We start from the raw sequence: 20,614 nt of genomic DNA on the forward strand, positions 1-20,614 counted from the left end.
GGTTGGCGTGGGGCGTTGAGGGGTTGGCGTGCACGGCGATGATGTCACCACTGGTTGCGTGCCGGCCCGGGGTGTTAACCGCGGCGCTGCCAGAACAGCGCGCCCCAAACCTCTGGGCCTATTCGCGCAAGGCGATTGCACCCCCCCCCTCCTCCCCTGGGCGAAAACACCTTTTCACCCCTATAGCACTCTCCAGAGGCGCTAACTGTGCTATAAAAAAGGGGCAATTTCACCCCAATGGCTTTGGTCTTCCCAGTATTTGGCTGGAGAACATTACGGTTCATCCAAGACAAGTTCATCGTCAAACAAGCATGACGATAGAACAGGGACTGCGGAGCACTTGAGAGTTGTGAGCAATAATACAGTAAATTGGATGAAGAAAATTAACAAAAGTTCATTGTGATCATTTATAAATCAAAGCATGTCTGGGTAACCCATCTCCTCAGCTGTTTTTGGATTACCGCCGAACATTTTTTCTCTACCAGGAGACAGCCGTCCACTGTTCCAAAATTTTTTTATCCTCACATTACCTGTATTTTCCATCACTTCTCACTGCTGCCAGCCTTTGCATTTGTCCAATATCCTGGCCCCGCTCCTTTCCTTTCCTTGTCTATCAATTATCCCCATGTGACTGATATGGCCCGATCCCTATTTCAGGACAGGTAATTTAAAATGAGTGGAGAATTGGAATGCTGCTGGATTGAAGGTTAATTTTTCAGCTATAAATCCAGTCAATTCCCACCCTCCCACCATATCAGCTGGATTTTAACCTCTTTGTGACAATATTTCCTGGGATTTCTCTCCTCTCGAGTCAGAGGCGCAAAGCTCCGTTTTTCTCCCAGGTGGCTAGCTACTGTGTCCGGGTGAGCAGCCCTGAATTCCGAGAAACTTTCAGACAATCCGGGAGCCTTGGCAACCCTATCATAGAGGTACACGAGATATAGAAAAGGTAAATCTGAAACTCTACTTCAAACTACCCATGATACAAAAGCATGGGACACTGATTCAAACTAATAAGCAAATTCAAGACTGACTGCGAGATAATTCTGCACACTTGGAACAGCCAACACGTGGAATGGATTTCCTGATAGGTTACTGCAGGTGAAAATCCTCAAATAATTTAAGAAGCAGTCGGTCTATTTGAATAGATGAGCTAAGATGGCCATCCTCATCCATATCTAGTTTGGGTTCATTCCATGATAATATTACTTGCAGTTTCACCCATTTCTGGATGTTGTTACCACTTTCGCCAATAGATGGCATCAAATGCCAAGTTCTTTCAAGCAGTGTTCGAAACTGCTGAAATTCCAGGCAGTGGTTCTGGATTCTGCTCACAAAAACCAAAGGTGTCTTTTTCCGACATTGTGCTTCCTGTGGATGATTGTCCGACCATTTAAATCAATGGTTAGAAGATTGTGCGCTGCATGCACCAGAATTCCCAATGTGCGCAGCCAGTGGGCGGGGCTCCGTACGGGAAACGTGATGCTGAAAAACTAACCCTCGGGTATCAAGTTGGAATTTTACTTTCTGGATATTCAAGCCCAGAGGTTTGCCAGGTCAACAAATCCAAGGCTGATCTCCCTCAGGCATCTTACCATCTTACCAAGCTAAACAGTAATATTGGAGGGAAAAATGATTATTATTCTTCTGCTTGCTTTCATTTTGCTGATCTATAAAATAAAAAATATATAAAATCTGCTATGTAAATCTCTCCACAATATAGAATGGCCACCTTCTGTGCCGTATCATTTTGCATGTCCCCCCACCCCACCCCAAATGATTAAAACTGAGTAGCTTAGCCAAATAAACCAGGAGGCCCCAGGATTGATCCCCATTTTCAGCTGATCTAGACAAACTGCATTTGGCCTCCGTGTCCCCTTGGTTAGGGAGGGGAAAAACAACTGGTAGTTCTGTGAACATTGGGTGAGGAGAAAATTGGGCTCAACAGTGATAGCTCCCATGGTGGAATAGCTTTCCAACACTTCGTACCTAGGCTCATACATGAAGAATGGCCAGTTTGACAAAATAAGAATGTCACCCAGCACCCATGGAGCTGCTGCCCACTAAGGAGCTAAGGCCTTCAGGAGAAAAAAGAAAAGAAAGACTTGCATTTATATAGTGCCTTTCATGACTCAGGACTTCCCAGCACTTTACAGCCAATGAAGTACTTTTGAAGTGTAGTCACTGTTGTAATGTAGGAAACACAGCAGCCAATATGAGCACAGCAAGCTCCCACAAACAGCAATGTAATAATGACCAGATAATCAGTTTTTTTTTAGTGATGTTGATTGAGGGATAACTATTGACCAGGACACCCAGGACTCCCCTGCTCTTCTTCAAAATAATGTCATGGGATCTATTACGTCCACCTGAGAGAACAGACAGGGCTTCGGTTTAACGTTGCATCCGAAAGGCAGCACCTCCGACAGTGCAGCACTCCCTCAGTACTGCACTGTAGTGTCAGCCTAGATTTTTGTGCTCAAGTCTCTGAAGTAGGACTTGAACTCACAGCTTTCTAACTCAGGCAAGTGTGCTACCAACTGAGCCACAGCTGATATTCAAAAAGAGAGAGAAGGGGATAAATTGGTAGAGAAAAAAATAGTAATTTATATACTGCATGCGAAGAAGAGTATTCCTCTTGCATGATCTGGAAGTTAAACTGTGTAGAAAAGGTATGTTTAAAGGGTTGCTTGATGGCTCAGTGAGTTTACACATGAGTATCTGAGCCATACAGACCAGGAAAGTTCCATGTTCAATCCTCAGTCTGCGCTGAATTAACTTGTCTGTAGTCAGAGCAGGAGTAGCAATAGTACAATTAGCCTCAACATTCCTGGGTTAGGGAGTTGGGAAGGAGGAGTCAATTAGGGCTCCCATTCTTGATTACTATTCATGTATTCCTGCTGGATATACACAGCTGTGGACATAGGATGGGACAAAATTTGACTTGGCTATTATTCCAATGGTCAAATAGCCTGTCAAAACTCATTGTGAAGGATCACACAAATAATAGCCATTTGGGAAAGTATTTGGTGCTCGTAGAACTATATCCCAGCAAGGAGTCAACATCTTCAGCAGATGGGAAAGTGGAAAAAATTGATAAGCGATTAAAAGGAAAGGTGTGTTCAATTCTTTGAACTGAATTTGATTGGTCTGTTTTTTTCTGTTTTGACTTGCAGGACCCAGCTGTAGCGTCAACAGGAAAAACTGTGAATGGCAAAACAAAGGAAATCACAGTCTCCGATACTAGCCAGTCACGTCTACTCGTACCAGAAACTAGCCAGTCCCAATCAATGATACACGATCCATCCACCCAGTCAGATCTACTAATGTCATCCTACGGAGCTGACAGTTCTATTCAAGATATCTGGCAGATGTTGGAGGGAGGGCCCAGTCTCTCTGTATCTACTCCACAGAAAAACACTGAAACAGGTGATGTGTGGGGAATGAGGGAAAGTGCAGAGCATTAGTTTCATTCATCTGCTCAATGGCAAATATGGAAAATGGTGAATGGCAAAGGTTATTTTAGCAGTAAGGAGAAATGTCAGCATAAGATGGAGTACAGGTACTTGTAACAAAGTGATTTACTGTCTTGTGTGGCCTCCTAATATGAGTGAGTACAGCTAATGTTACTGGAGCAAAATCTTGAAGCTCTGGAGTAATGGGCCCAAGTTTCGGGCCGTGCCTAGAACGGCGCAGCCCCCACCTGGACGCCCATTTTTCGCGCCACAAAGTGCGCCTAAAAAATACTTGCCTATTCTCCGGCTCCCTGCAGGTCCTCTGGAGCTGGGTGCGGCGCAGCACGAGCTGTGGGGGGCGGAGCCAGGTCCCTGCGCTGAAAACAGTGCCGGGACCTCTGCACATGCGCGCTACAGTGCGCCCAAAACTGTGTGGGAGGGACCCGAAGCACGCAGCACCTCGCCCTGGCCGAATGGCCTCACTGGGGCTGCGTGGATAAGGCTGCCTCCCATGCCCAGCTCCTGCTTCCTCCCGACCCGACTCGACTCCCGCCCCCCCCGCGACCTCACCCGACACCCCCCCGGACCCGACCCCCCCCCCTGCCCCCGGACCCGACTGGACCTCCCCCCCCCGGACCCGACCCGACCCGCGCTCCCCCACCCACACACACCCCCCCCCCCTTGACCCGCGCTCCCACCCCCCTCCCCGCCCCAGACCCCGGACCTGACCCGACGTGGCGCCACCATCCGGTGCTGGGGGCGGGCCCCGCCCGAAGTCTTGGGCCCGGCCGGGCCCGGCCCGTTCAGCCTCCTTCTCTCCCTCCCTTCCTTCTCCCTCCCTCCCCCCTCCCTTCCTCCTCCCTCCCTCCCCCCTCCCTTCCTCCTCCCTCCCTCCCCCCTCCCTTCCTCCTCCCTCCCCTCCCCTCTCCCCCTCCCCTTCCCTCTCCCCCTTCCCTCTCCCCCTTCCCTCTCCCCCTTCCCTCTCCCCCTCCCCTCTCCCCCTCCCCTCTCCCCCTCCTCTCCCCCTCCCCCTCCCCTCCCCTCCCCTCTCTCCCCCCCCTCTCCTCTCCCCCCTCCCTTCCCTCCCCCCTCCCTTCTCTCCCTCCCTCCCTCCCTTCTCACTCCCTCCACCCCCTCCTTCCTCTCGCTGTCAGAAACACAGACACTGACAGACAGAGAGTGAGAGAGACACACACACACACACACACAGAGAGATAGAGACACTGACAGAGACACACTGGGGGGGTGGGGGGAGGATGCGGTTGGAGGGCTCCCGCTGCTGCAGTCGGTAAGTAGAAAATGTTTTATTTATTGATTTTTTAAATTTTTTTATTTTTTATTAATTTTTTTGATTGATTTATTAGTTGATTTATTGATGTATTTATCATTTATTATTGATGATGGCTCTTTATTTGTAAAACTGAAGTGTTTAATGTTTGTAAACTTCCCTTTAAAGCCTTCCCCCCCCCATTCCCGACGCCTGATTTGTAACCTACGCCTGATTTTCTAAGTGTCGACAAGGTTTTTCTGAGCGTACAAAAATCTACACTTACTCCATTCTAAGTTAGTTTGGAGTAAGTTTTCACTGCCTAAACTTTCAAAATGGGCGTAAGTGGCCGGACACGCCCCCCTTTGAAAAAAAAAATCTGTTCCAAACTGAAACTGTTCGAACTGACTAGAACTGGAGCAAACTAAATGCCGAGAATTGCAATTTCTAAGATACTCCATTCTAAACCAGTTGCTCCAAAAAAACAGGAGCAACTCAGGCCGAAACTTGGCCCCAAAATGTTGTACTTTTCATGTTTTGTGAACCCACTCTCGAGCAGCTGATGGGCATGACCAGTTCATCATGGCAGGAATGAACAAAATCAATTTCTGTCCTTGTGAGTGTCCATGGTTCTTGCTTTCTCTCTCATCTCCTCCTTTTGTGTGAGTCAATTTATATTTATGGCTATTCTCTTTCGATCCCTGTGCATATTGTTAGTTTTTCTCTCTACTATTTCTGAACATTCTCTCTCTCTCTTACCCAAACTTCTCATTCTCTCTGTGTATGAACTTTTCTTTCTTTCTCTCTCCCCAGTATGTCTGAGCTTTGCTCTATCTCATGTTTTCACTACAAACTACCCCCACCGCCTGCTGTGCTTTCTGGCAGGTCTTCCTTTTCAGATGGCATTGTTCAATCTTCTACCTTTACTTCTAACCTCCTTTCCCGGGCTTTTCAATTATTTGCATTTTCTTTGGTTCTTCTAAAACCTTTTCATTGCTTCACTAAAATGATTTTTTGTGTTATTTAATGGATTTCTGCTAAAATACTAAATCGTTTGCAGGTCGTTCAATCTATTAATTTCATCCCCTACCAACTTTTTTCTTCCACCCTACAAAGGAGCTTACTATAGTTGCAGATGCTGATTGACTTGCGTATTTCCAGCAATTTGTGTTTTTATTCCTTCCCTTCTCCCTGCCTAAACTTACTATTTCACCCTCTGTCTAGATCCCTCTCGCCTTGTGTGTCTGGACTTTGGCCCCGCCCCCAATAAATCCAAATTTCTCTCTGTCCTTGTCTATCTGAACTCCTCTCTCTTTCTGTGTATCTGAACTTCTTGGTCTCCCAATCTTTCTGAAGTTATTTTTCCTTCCCTCTCCCCTTGTATGTCTGAATCTCTCTCTCTCTTTCTCTCTCTCTCTCCCCCCCCCAATCTTCCCTCTATCTGAACGCATCTCTCTCTCTTGTTCTGTCTAAATCTCTTTCTTACTCCACATCTTTCTCTGTGTCTGAACTTCCCTCGGTGTCTGATCTTGTATTTTCCAGTGTTTCTAAACTTCTCTCCTTCTTTAAACTTTTTTTCATCCCCAAGTTTCTGAATTTCATTTCCTCACTGTCAACTCTCCTCTGTTACTCTATATAGAAACATAGAAACATATGCCTGATTTCTCTCTCTCCCGCCTGTTCCCTCCACCACCCCCCCCCCCCCCCCACTTTGCAGTTTTTCTCCCTCCCTGCACTAGCTGAATATCTCGCTTCCAGATTGTTTTCTATTGGTGATTTAGAAAGAAGAAAGAACTTGCATTTATCTAGCACCTTTCACATCCTCAAAACAATCCCAAAATGCTTCGCAGCCAATTTTCTTGTTTGGAAGTATAGTCACAATATCCTCTGCAAGTTAGAAGAATAAGTTATTTTCTTTCTGTTTTAGTAATTTCCATAGGCTGGGATTGATCTTTTGATGTTCTATAGATGAATCCACGCTTGATCACATTCACTGAAAAATTCTCTTATGTGCAAGTTGGATCAGAACTGGATTCACCTTGTTATGTAATAATGTGTGTATCGTCCCAGTACCTTAAATGTAATGTAAGTACTATGCCACACCACAGAGGGTGCTGCGGTGGGAAACCCTGGTGGTACCTGTAACAAGGGCTATATAAGGCTGACCACCACATCTGGGAGGCACTCTGGAGCTGAACAATAAAGGACGAAGGTCACAGCAGTTAGACTTACACCAGACCGTGTGGAGTCAGTGATTTGTGTGCTACATACACCACATTGGCAACGAGGAAGCGGACGAACTCCACGCAACCATGGCTACTCTGGGCTCGCTAAAGGATTTTACCGTGGGCAATGATTGGGAGGCCTTTACGGAAAGGCTCGAGTATACTTCACAGCAAACGACCTGACGGAGGACACGAATGCAATGAGAGATAAGCGTAAGGCGATATTACTCTCCAGTTGTGGAGATGAGGTTTACTGTCTCGTCAGGAATTTGCTGGCACCTGGGAGCACCAGGGACAAGTCATACGAGGAGCTGACTGAACTCATTCGTGACCAGTTGAAACCGAAGGAGAGCATCCTCACGGCCAGATACAAATTTTACCATCACTGCAGACCCGAGGGCCAGGATATCACTAAATATGCTGCGGACCTCAGGAGACTCGCGGCGCCGTGTGATTTTGGCGCACACCTTGACGAGGCTTTGCGGGACGTTTTTGTCTTGGGGATTGGCCACAAGGGCCTCCTTCACAAGCTGCTGGCCACGGAACCCACAGTCACTCTGACAAAGGCCATCACCATCAGCCGGGCACATATGACCTCGACTTGCAGCACCAAGCAAATAATCCACACAGTCTCGAACCCGGCAGGCACTGTCCACAGGATAGCGCCCACCACGGACAAAACTGCAGAAGGTGGCTCTGCCCGGGGCAGAGAGCACGGACCTCGGGATCCTGGAACTCAGAGTCCGCCGAGGGGGGCCAATCAAGCAGCACCATGCTGGCGCTATGGAGGAAGCCATGGGGCTCACCAGTGCAGGTTTGCGGAGTATACGTACAATACCTGCCACGTTAAAGGCCACCTTCAGCGTATGTGTAAAAGAAATCGGACTCACCGTATGGCTGAGGAGATGGGGGATGATCCACTGTTCAGCGAGGAGCAGGTAGAAGGAGATGAGGTGCTTGGACTGTATACGTGCACCGACGATTCGCCCCCAGTGATAAGTGAAGTAAAAATCAACAGAGTCCCAGTGAGTATGGAAGTGGACTGTTGGGGAGGATTTAAACTGATATGGCAGGGGGATGGGAACCAATGCAGGGAGACAGAGGGAAACAAAAAGGAGGCAAAAGCAAAAGACAGAAAGGAGATGAGGAAAAGTGGAGGGCAGAGAAACCCAAGGCAAAGAACAAAAAGGGCCACTGTACAGCAAAATTCTAAAAGGACAAAGGGTGTTAAAAGAACAAGCCTGAAGGCTTTGTGTCTTAATGCAAGGAGTATCCGCAATAAAGTGGATGAATTAACTGTGCAAATAGATGTTAACAAATATGATGTGATTGGGATTACGGAGACGTGGCTCCAGGATGATCAGGGCTGGGAACTCAACATCCAGGGGTATTCAACATTCAGGAAAGATAGAATAAAAGGAAAAGGAGGTGGGGTAGCATTGCTGGTTAAGGAGCAAATTAAGGCAATAGTTCGGAAGGACATTAGCTTGGATGATGTGGAATCTATATGGGTAGAGCTGCAGAATACCAAAGGACAAAAAACGTTAGTGGGAGTTGTGTACAGACCTCCAAACAGTAGTAGTGATGTTGGGGAGGGCATCAAACATGAAATTAGGGGTGCGTGCAATAAAGGTGCAGCAGTTATAATGGGTGACTTTAATATGCACATAGATTGGGTTAACCAAACTGGAAGCAATGCGGTAGAGGAGGATTTCCTGGAGTGCATAAGGGATGGTTTTTTAGACCAATATGTCGAGGAACCAACTAGGGGGGAGGCCATCTTAGACTGGGTGTTGTGTAATGAGAGAGGATTAATTAGCAATCTCGTTGTGCGAGGCCCCTTGGGGAAGAGTGACCATAATATGGTGGAATTCTGCATTAGGATGGAGAATGAAACAGTTAATTCAGAGACCATGGTCCAGAATTTAAAGAAGGGTAACTTTGAAGGTATGAGGCGTGAATTGGCTAGGATAGATTGGCGAATGATACTGAAGGGGTTGACTGTGGATGGGCAATGGCAGACATTTAGAGACCGCATGGATGAACTACAACAATTGTACATTCCTGTCTGTCGTAAAAATAAAAAAGGGAAGGTGGCTCAACCGTGGCTATCAAGGGAAATCAGGGATAGCATTAAAGCCAAGGAAGTGGCATACAAATTGGCCAGAAATAGCAGAGAACCCGGGGACTGGGAGAAATTTAGTACTCAGCAGAGGAGGACAAAGGGTTTGATTAGGGCAGGGAAAATGGAGTACGAGAAGAAGCTTGCAGGGAACATTAAGACGGATTGCAAAAGTTTCTATAGATATGTAAAGAGAAAAAGGTTAGTAAAGACAAACGTAGGTCCCCTGCAGTCAGAATCAGGGGAAGTCATAACGGGGAACAAAGTAATGGCGGACCAATTGAACAAGTACTTTGGTTCGGTATTCACTGAGGAGGACACAAACAACCTTCCGGATATAAAAGGGGTCGGAGGGTCTAGTAAGGAGGAGAAACTGAGGGAAATCCTTATTAGTCGGGAAATTGTGTTGGGGAAATTGATGGGATTGAAGGCCGATAAATCCCCAGGGCCTGATGGACTGCATCCCAGAGTACTTAAGGAGGTGGCCTTGGAAATAGTGGATGCATTGACAGTCATTTTCCAACATTCCATTGACTCTGGATCAGTTCCTATGGAGTGGAGGGTAGCCAATGTAACCCCACTTTTTAAAAAAGGAGGGAGAGAGAAAACAGGGAATTACAGACCGGTCAGCCTGACATCGGTAGTGGGTAAAATGATGGAATCAATTATTAAGGATGTCATCGCAGTGCATTTGGAAAGAGGTAATATGATAGGTCCAAGTCAGCATGGATTTGTGAAAGGGAAATCATGCTTGACAAATCTTCTGGAATTTTTTGAGGATGTTTCCAGTAGAGTGGACAAGGGAGAACCAGTTGATGTAGTATATTTGGACTTTCAGAAGGCTTTCGACAAGGTCCCACACAAGAGATTAATGTGCAAAGTTAAAGCACATGGGATTGGGGGTAGTGTGCTGACATGGATTGAGAACTGGTTGTCAGACAGGAAGCAAAGAGTAGGAGTAAATGGGGACTTTTCAGAATGGCAGGCAGTGACTAGTGGGGTACCGCAAGGTTCTGTGCTGGGGCCCCAGCTGTTGACACTGTACATTAATGATTTAGACGAGGGGATTAAATGTAGTATCTCCAAATTTGCGGATGACACTAAGTTGGGTGGCAGTGTGAGCTGCAAGGAGGATTCTATGAGGCTGCAGAGCGACTTGGATAGGTTAGGTGAGTGGGCAAATGCGTGGCAGATGAAGTATAATGTGGATAAATGTGAGGTTATCCACTTTGGTGGTAAAAACAGAGAGACAGACTATTATCTGAATGGTGACAGATTAGGAAAAGGGCAGGTGCAAAGAGACCTGGGTGTCATGGTACATCAGTCATTGAAGGTTGGCATGCAGGTACAGCAGGCGGTTAAGAAAACAAATGGCATGTTGGCCTTCATAGCGAGGGGATTTGAGTACAAGGGCAGGGAGGTGTTGCTACAATTGTACAGGGCCTTGGTGAGGCCACACCTGGAGTATTGTGTACAGTTTTGGTCTCCTAACCTGAGGAAGGACATTCTTGCTATTGAGGGAGTGCAGCGAAGGTTCACCAGACTGATTCCCGGGATGGCGGGACTGACCTATCAAGAAAGACTGGATCAACTGGGCTTGTATTCACTGGAGTTCAGAAGAATGAGAGGGGACCTCATAGAAACGTTTAAAATTCTGACGGGGTTAGACAGGTTAGATGCAGGAAGAATATTCCCAATGTTGGGGAAGTCCAGAACCAGGGGACACAGTCTAAGGATAAGGGGGAAGCCATTTAGGACCGAGATGAGGAGGAATTTCTTCACCCAGAGAGTGGTGAACCTGTGGAATTCTCTACCACAGAAAGTTGTTGAGGCCAATTCACTAAATATATTCAAAAAGGAGTTAGATGAAGTCCTTACTACTAGGGGAATCAAGGGGTATGGTGAGAAAGCAGGAATGGGGTACTGAAGTTGCATGTTCAGCCATGAACTCATTGAATGGCGGTGCAGGCTAGAAGGGCCGAATGGCCTACTCCTGCACCTATTTTCTATGTTTCTATGTTTCTATGACACGGGCTATGGTCCGTCGTTGATGAGTCGGAGAACTTTAGATAAACTGTGGATTAACCCAGCTGCACGACCCAAGCTGGTCCCAGTCATGGCGAAGCTGCGTACCTACACCAGGGAACTAATACCTGTTCTTGGCAGAGCGATGGTGCAGGTATCCCAAGGGGACGAGACGCACGCTTTACCTCTGTGGGTCATTGCAGGCGATGGGCCGACACTCCTCGGCCGGAGGTGGATGGGGACGGTCCGTGGTAGCTGGGAAGACTTCATCACCCCACAGGCTGCTGCTCCCTGGGGTGCTGCCGTGCCCCGGGTCCCCAGAGAGCAGCGCCAACTGAGCTGGAGCTGCAGCCTCAATCTCCCCACAGGCAAGCCCCAGGCCCGGACCTCACACAGAGACCCTGCAGCCTTAATCCCCATAGGCAAGTCCCAGGCCCGGATCTCACACAGAGACCCTGCAGCCCCAGCCCCCACAGGCAAGCAGCCCTTCACAGAGGGGCCTAGTGGGAGGTGGGGGTTGAGCCGGCAGGGCGCTGCGGGCGGGGTGCTGAGGGATCCAGGGGCCGGCGGTTCGGAAGGACCCCGCAGAGGAAAAGGCCGTTGGGCGGGCCCCGCCGAGGAGCTGGTAGCGTCGGTCGGCGGCCAGGGCAGCCGCAGGGGAGACCGCGGGGGACGCGGCAAGTGCGGCCGCTGGAGAGGCCACGACGGCCGCAGGAGAGGCGACAAGTCAGGTGGCAGCGGAGGGGAGGAGAGGCTGCGACGGCGGAGGGCATCCGGAGCGGCGGAGAAGAAGATGGCGGCGGCATCGTGTCGGAGCTGCAGAGCATCAAAGATGGCGGCGCCCAAGGAGAAGCCTCGTGGAATCCTCCTGCATCAAAGATGGCGCCTTAAAAAGGAAATGCACCCGGGAGTCTTAAAAGGGCCTTACAAAGAGGTGGTCCCCACAAAGAACTTCTGTTTGGCAGAGCGAGTATAAAATGAGCTATGTTAATGTGAGATAGTGAATTTATAATAAGAATTACTTTTTTTATGCTGAATGGCCACTGTATTTGTGTAAAATAATGGATGAAGTACAATTAATGATAACGGCTAACAAGGAAATCAAGGTTCCGCTACCAGTCAATAACCAGTTAATGTACCAGATAATATGTACCATACTAACGCACTGTCTATGCCCACCTGCCTTCCGTTGGACAAGTGTGATGTTATGTAATGATGTGTGTATCGTTGTCCTGCGTCCAGGTGGGGGGGGGGGGGGGGGAAGGTGATGTTATGTAATAATGTGTGTATCGTCCCAGTACCTTAAATGTAATGTAAGTACTATGCCACACCACAGAGGGCGCTGTGGTGGGAAACCCTGGTAGTACCTGTAACAAGGGCTATATAAGGCTGACCACCACACCTGGGAGGCACTCTGGAGCTGAACAATAAAGGACGAAGGTCACAGCAGTTAGACTTACACCAGACCGTGTGGAGTCAGTGATTTGTGTGCTACATACACCACACACCTCAGCTATGGTGCTTACAAAATAGCATGCCAATACTCTGTGTCTGGGAGGAATATTACTTTGTTTGCATACTGGAGGATAGTTTGTCCCATAGAATTGTAGCAAAGCAGGAATCAATACCTTTAGGGCAGATGGGGAGGCAATAATGCTGATGGTGAATTTCAACGTATTTGTCCGTCATTTTAGCAAAGTTCAGCCATCACTGAAATTCCACCTCCTGCTTATCTGACATTTGCTTTTACAGATCTAACAGCAATCAATCTGTTGACTTTGCTGTTCAGGTAATCAATAAAGATGTCGTACCAACTAGACATTGACTAGAATTTGTTTAATCAGGCTCATGAAGATATCTTAGTTCTATCAGATCGACAATCCCTATGAGTTGGGAACATTGATAATTTCTATTTTTCACTCTTCAACCAGCCCCATATCTGTGTGCAGCTCCTGCTCGCTGACTAATTTTGCTGGGATAAGCTTCTGAAGAACCATTCAGTTTCTTGTAATTGCTCAGAACTGCTTTAAAAACTTGCCCACTTTTTGGTGAAACTGTCCCGTTTTTACTACGAAACACTGGGTTTCACCATCAGGAGGGGGGAAAAAGACAATGAAGCATCAAAAGGATGACTGCATGCTTTTTATTCACCTACCTCTACTATCAAGTACTTTTCATAGGATCTCCGGAAGCATATCCCAGCTTCCTCAAGGTGCTGTCAAAGAAGCCTTGGCAAGTTGTTGCAGTGCATCTTGTAGATGGTACACACTGCAGCCACGGTGCGAGAGTGGTGGAGGGAATGAATGTTTAAGGTGGTGGATGGGGTGCCAATCAGGTGGGCTGTTTTGTCCTGGATGATGTCGAGCTTCTAGAGTGTTGCTGGAACTGCACTCATCCAGGCAAGTGGAGACTATTCCATCACACTCCTGACTTGTGCCTTGTAGATGGTGGAAAGCCTTTAGTGAGTCAGGAGGTGAGTCACTCGCTGCAGAATACCCAGCCTCTGACCTACCACTGTATTTATGTGGCTGGTCCAGTTAATTTTCTGGTCAATGGTGACCCCCAAGGTTGTTGATGATGGGAGATTCGACAAAGGTAATGCCCCCGAACATCTCCCACCCATTGTTGGGGGAGGCAGGGGTGCGCGTTAATATCGAGACCAAAAGTTTGCTGACACTCACTATAAAGTCTCACAAATGGCGAATGGCCACTTTGGAGAGCTGTCAGCTCCTCTGGAACCACGCCCCAAAATGAGTCATTGCCGCGATGCTTCAGGACAAATGATAGCAAAATACACTCTGAGCTTTGCCAACGATCTTGTTCTGTCAAATTGTTTCTGCAGATCCCACCTGAGCTCCGTTAAAGTTTAGAGACAAGATAATGGGGCCTGGCAAAAGTTCCAGAAAATGTTTTCCAGGCCTACTATCTCACAGGAACAAAAATCAACTGAATATTTAATAGCTGTCCTGTTTACCTTCACTGCCTTTAAAAATAATTCACTACAAAGTGTTTTGAGATGTTTCAGAAAGACATGATAAGGTGCTAAATAAATGCAAGTCCTTCATTTAAAAAAAATAAAACTTTGAGGACGTAATAGGAGAGAATGTACCTCCTTTGTAAGCGCTTTGAGACGTCCGGTGGTTGTGAAAGGCGCTATATAAATCCAAGTCTTTCTTTCTTTCTCCGCAATCCCATTGCGATGGAGAAATGTCAAAAAGTTTGGATGGTGAGGCCTACTGCTGCCTCAGTGCCTCAACTGGAATTTCCCCTCCCCCTCCACTGGGTTTGGTGGTGGCCACCCCTTCCTGCCCACTGTGTACAGATGGTGTGGAGGCAGGGCCGAGGTGCCTAGTTTTCTCTCCTTTCCGGCCCAATTACTGCTGGATCCCAGGGCCTCCAGGCTGAAGATGGCAGTAGGCCCAGGAAAGTGGCAAAGCACCCCAAGAGCCCCCAAAGGAGAGGGTCTTGTTGTGGCCTCTGCTCCGTCCAGTAGTCACAAACACTTGACTGTTGAAGGCTTTGGTATGGCTGAGATCTTCAGTGAGAGCCTTCATTTTGATTTTTGCAGCATTTATGCCCCTTTTAGGTCCCTCACCACCTCATCTGGTTCCTACTGCAGTACTTGGTTACACTGACAGGCTCCTTCTTCCATGGCGGGAATCCTGCCAGAAGCCCACCATGCATATGCAATATGCCCAGACCCAGAAAAATGGGGCGAATACAGAGGGGCAGGTGGAAGTCCTACCGTACCGGAACTCTTGACTCAAACAGAAGAATTTCCCCTCCTCCCACCGTGCCCCAATATTTCTATGACCAGTAATATGCAACTCTATGGCCAGTTGCTAACTGATGTATGAGAGCACCTGAATTTACTCTTCCCCCTTCACTGCAATTCAACACCTGTCCTTTCACCCGGCAGCATGTTTGAAATTGATGGCTCTGGGTACTTTTGCTTTTTTGGCTGTTCTGAGTAGAGGAATATTAATTTGTAAATGTCCAGACCCAGAGAATAGTGGAGGTCTTTTAAGGATAGCTGCTGAGATCTCGTTCAAATTGTGACACAAATGTTAGTGTTGTAACAGGACATCTTTCGAGGCAGCATGTTGCTGAAATAACATGTAGGATGTAAGTAATTGCTGAGTGTGCTGAGCAGATCTGGCAATCTCACATGATATCATTGAGCAATATATACAGTATTGGTCAATTTCACAGCAATATTGTAAATTGAAAAAGAGTCATTGCTGCTGGAATATCTGTAGGTGTGTATCTTGCCCAGTTGGGCATTCATGTGTGAACCTAGGCATTGTCACCAGACTATTTGACTATAGAGGACATTATAGACAAGCCTTTTCCCTGTTCACAACATGCACAGGCACACACACGCTTTCCAGTAACAGTCAATGGATAGCGACCGTGAGCAGGAACCCTAGCTAACTTTCTTTAGTTCCATAGCTCAGATTGCTGGAGGAACCCAGCAACCTTCCTGACTGAGATTGGCTCAGTATTGAATGAGGCCTGAACCCTTCTGGTCTGTAATAGAAACATAGAAAATAGGTGCAGGAGTAGGCCATTCGGCCCTTCGAGCCTGCACCACCATTCAATAAGATCATGGCTGATCATTCCCTCAGTACCCCTTTCCTGCTTTGTCTCCATACCTCTTGATCCCTTTAGCCGTAAGGGCCATATCCAACTCCCTCTTGAATATATCCAATGGTTCAGTAATATACTGAATGGTGCGTTTACTCACTGAGCCATTCATGCAACACTTCTGCTGAATTTCAAGGAAAAGTTCTGCAACAAAATTGCAACTTTATTCCTGGGATTGAATCGAATTTTACTTTGTTGCATATTTTGGATCAGGCACCACAGGGACTTTTATCTTGGGAACAATTTGATTGCACACCACTGCCTCTTGACTGGGTGGAAAGGTTATCTGTTTTGGGAACGATTTGAAATAATGATGACACTTTAGATTGCTGCCTATCAGCAGACAACCTGACTGAATAAATGATTAACCAACAATGTAAGTCTAGCAGAAATCAGCAGTTCAGCACATGAGGTGACCACAATCTAGACTACCCTTACTTGCACTGGTTGGATTTTGCAACAAATTTCAGACAGTAAGATTACAGTTAGAGTTCTTTCACATTTGAAAAACAACATTGCAAATTCAGATCAAGCAATTTTGTAACTACATCTACTCCAACTTTCTCACAAGCAATTGCAGTTATCATTTATTTCAAATTAGCCCTTTCACAAGTGTATAAATTCAGTTTCAATTAAATGCTCCACGGCATTTCATTTATCCTGTCTTATGCAGACAGTATAATTTTTGCAACATTCTACGGACAGAAAAATTGAACAAGGTGACATTCAGAAACTGATTTTTGTTTTATGTCTTTTTATTAAAATCCTGAATCATTTCCATTTAACAGCTTAAAATCAGTCGCCATACAATCCTGCAAGTATCTACATAGCTGGATTCCATCAAATATACAGATTTTATTTTCAATTTTTTTTGTAACCACAAGCACAGCAATTTAAGTTATTTGTCACGCACAATTTTTACTAAATAAGATTAAATAGATAATTATTTGATTTGGTATAAACCTGAAAATGCTGTGCATTCTGGTAATCGGGAATCCATTTTGAAAGAAGTCTTGCTCGGATTGAGCTAGACATTTCCAATGGACACAGGAGTGAAGAAGGTGGTCAATATAGAAACAACCAGACATTGGGTTTATTGACCAAGATCTCGTGGGCCAGAAGGAAGTTAAATGAGAGAAAATGCAGAATTTGATCCAAAAACTTATGCAATCTGAAGGGGTATAAAGATGGTATTTTTTTCTCTTCAAAAAGACATCAAACCCGAAGAGAAATCTGACTGCTGGTGATTTCCTTTCTGTTTCAAACAAATCTAAAAACTAAACAGAGATAATAATGCAGCTGGAAATGTTGTTTTGGAAATTAAGTTGTGGCAGCTGTGAATTTTATGTGAACAGATTGACAATATAGAAAAGTAGAACTGATTCATAAACCTGAAGAGTATGTGCCTGATGATCCAGGAATAAGGGATCATGAAAATAATGAGTTCCCCTGAGTAAATAAATGAGTGGAAAGTGCTAACTGGTGACAGGTGGTGAATTATAGTATGCAGAAAATACTTACTCAGACGTAGTTAGCCAATTGTGCATAATCCAAACACCCAGAACTTATGCGCTCGATTTTTAACTCCCAGGTGGGAATGCAGCAAAGCGAGTGGTGAGCATGTGTAGGAACAGTAGCAGGCAGGCTTGGCCAATTCTTAATGGCCAGAGTTTATTAGCATGCCGAATTTCCGACAAAACAGCCGGGAAGATGGCGGGAAGCGACTGCCTGGCCGTTAAAATCTGATGGCAGGAATCCGCCACTGGGCACCCAGGGAAATGGTCCCTGGCACAAGTTGGTTGGATTGTTGTGGCTCGACAAGGGAATCACGGTCCATGGAGGGAAGGAAAGGGGGTGGGGGGGCTGGGTCAGAGGAGGCCCAAGACTTTCTTGTGATGCCTAGAAAAGCATTCCTGGTCTTTCTGGCGCACTAGGAAACAAATAAAAATTTTAAAAAACTAACCTTGTTCCCAGTAGGTTTAGCCCGGTTGGGAAAGCCATCACTACTCCCCCACTCAGGCCTCAGGTTAAATTAGCAGATCGCAAACGCGATGATGTCATTTGAAGAGCAGAGTTAAAATGTAAGAATCATTGTTTAAAAGCTTAAACTTTCCCACATTAGGACCAAGTTTGGAACTTTTCAGTTGTTTTACTTTGTTTATCTTATCTGCTGCAGCTCTTGAGAAAGTGGAAATCAGGATTGGTGGGACCAAGGCTTGGGGGTCAATCACATGAGAATGATGACCTCCCAATGAGGTGCATTAAAATAAGATTGTCTAGGTTAAGTTAAATTTGACTATGATTGAGTGTGAATGAGACTTGTTACAGAGAAGCACCAAAGTGTTAAAGGAAGTGTGTGACAATGCATGCTATATGCAAGAGATTTAATATATTGTTAGTGAATCTCCCATGGCATTACTCATTGAGTCAGAGGAGTTTGTGGCGGAGGCCGAAGACAGTGGCTTTGATCTTCCCAATGCTTAATTGGAGGAAATTTTGGAGAAATGTCGGAGAAGCAGAGCTGGATCAATGTTCCCTTTAAATTGTGCAGCCGCACAACGCTCTCGACCTCCCGTGCAGCCGCTCTTCAATGGGAAAAACATTGAATGGGCTGCGCACCCAAAAATAAATTCATGGGAACGTTGAGCTGGATGAGGCAAACTTTCCTCCAATTAAACATTGGGAACACCGAAAGCATTGTCTTCAGTCCCCGCCACAAAAGGGTGGAGATCTGGTGCTATCTCATCTTTTCGTGCCCCACTCAGACAACGACTGTTTTTTTACCACTGAGGGCCAGGAAATTCTGGGCTAGTATGTTAATGGTAATCTTAATTCTTAGGCATTGTTCATTTTATATTTTTTAAGATTTCTGATGGAATTACTCCTCTTTTATCAGTCATTTACTCACCTACTGTCCTGAAGGAAGCTACTTCTTGTCAGAGTACAATTCCATCAGAGCTGTCACACTTCAATACCTCACTCAAGCTGCCACTATTCACCTGTGAGTGTTGACAGTGTGTGTCAAGCAGGCTATTCAACCAAAGCAGCGGTCACAACGGAGCCTGATCCTCTCCTAATGATCATACATATGCACTTTCAGCTGGGTCACTGAAACATAAATCTGACTAATCCTCCTTTTCCTTGGTATTGAGAAATGCAACTTTCATCCCAGTGAGATGAACTAACTCAGTACAGACTGGGAAGTGGGTATAATTTAGTCACTCATTGGATAATCTGAGCTATTGGTAAACCTTATATCTTCCTCTTTAAAGTTCCATTATTCGATTTTCAAGTGATATGATCTACATTGGTTGGATGCCATTAACAATAAAGGCATTTTATTATCAAACACTGCAGTGATAAAACAGATTAGAGATACATGTAGAATGGCTGGTGTTAAATTATTTTTCCTGATTAGGGAAGGAGCTTGTAAGATAAGCATGCCTTTTTTATTGTTTCCGGTAAGAAGGAAACAGCAAATGATTTAAAAGGTACTACGATACCAGTGTGGCTGTTCCCTGGAACAAGAGACCGGACGTTCTGTCCACTTCAAGCACTGTCCTGGCAGCCCCTGCCTCTGTTAGCCAACAACTACAACAACTGGCCTTTATATAGTACCTATAATGTAGTAAAACATCCCAAGGCTCGTCACAGGAGTGCTATCAGACAAAATTTAACATTGAGCCAAAGGACAGTTGACCAAAAGCTTAGTGAAAGAGGTAGGTTTTAAGGAGGGTCTTAAATGAGGAGAGAGGCAGAGAGGTTTCGGGGAGGGATTCCAGACCTCCGGGCTAGGTGATTGATGGCACAGCCGCCAATGGTGGGGTGAAGGAAGTGGGGGATGGACAAGAGGCAGAAACGCAGAGTTCTCAGAAGGTTGTATGGATAGAAGAGGTTACAGAGATAGGGAGGCGTGAGGCTGTGGAGGGAATTGAACTCGCAAATGAGAATTTAAAAATTGGAGCATTTGGTATCCGGATGGCAGTGTAGGTCACCGAGCACAGGGGTGATGGGTGAACAGAATTTGGTGCGAGTTAGGATACGGCAGCAGAGTTTTGGATGAGTTCAAGCTTGTGGGAGGCCGATCAGGAGAGCATTGGAATAATCGAGGTAACAAAAGCATGGATGAGGGTTTCAGCAGCAGATGGGTTGAGGCACATGGAGATCACATAGTTTCGGTTAGGATGGAGTGCATATGTTGTGATACATAAGGTATCGCAATTGTGTAGGACAGGTTCGATGAATCAGGTGGTCTTTACCTGTCCGTCATTGTTCATATGTATGTTTGTAAGGGCAGAGATGGGGGATATTACAAAGGTGGAAGTAGGCAGTCTTAGTGATGGAGAAGATATGGTGTCAGAAGCTCGGCTTCAGGTCAAATAGGAAGTCGAGTCTGCGAGCATTCAGGTTCTGCCTGAGGCAGTGACTAGGGAAGAGGATGGAATCGATGGTTAGGGAACGGAGTTTGTAGCAGGGGCCAGAGACAGTGGCTCCGGTCTTCCCACTGTTCAATTGGAGGAAATGTTTGCTCATCCAGTACTGAATATCAGACAACACAGAGGCAGTGCAGATGTTGAGGTAAAGCTGGTTGTCGCCAGCGTAAATGTAGAATCTGACATTCTGTTTTCGGATGATGTCGCCAAGGGGCAGCATGTCGATGAGAAATAGGAGTGGGCCGAGGATAGATCCATTGCAGGAGTCAGGCTATGATTGGATAAGTAAGAGTGGAACCAGGTGAGGACACCTCTCTCAGCTGGACAATGGAAAAAGGCGCTGGAAGAGGATGTTGTGGTCAACCGTGTCAAAGGCTGCACACAGGTTGAGAAGGATGAGGAGGGATAGTGCACCATGGCCACAGTCACATAGAATGTCA

General features: G+C 46.2%; 1 protein-coding gene across 3 annotated transcripts in view; it reads left to right on the top strand.

The window, feature by feature from the left end:
• The window catches only part of ccdc57 (coiled-coil domain containing 57), a 159,136-nt gene that overhangs the window by 133,063 nt on the left and 5,459 nt on the right, over nt 1-20,614 (top strand). For all 3 annotated transcript variants that reach the window (XM_070857664.1, XM_070857663.1, XM_070857665.1), the window contains one exon: nt 3,177-3,429. In XM_070857664.1, the coding sequence (XP_070713765.1) occupies nt 3,177-3,429 (253 nt within the window). The remainder of the gene's footprint in view (nt 1-3,176; nt 3,430-20,614) is intronic.

Source organism: Pristiophorus japonicus, chromosome 16, assembly GCF_044704955.1.
Source record: "Pristiophorus japonicus isolate sPriJap1 chromosome 16, sPriJap1.hap1, whole genome shotgun sequence".
Taxonomy (NCBI): domain Eukaryota; kingdom Metazoa; phylum Chordata; class Chondrichthyes; family Pristiophoridae; genus Pristiophorus; species Pristiophorus japonicus.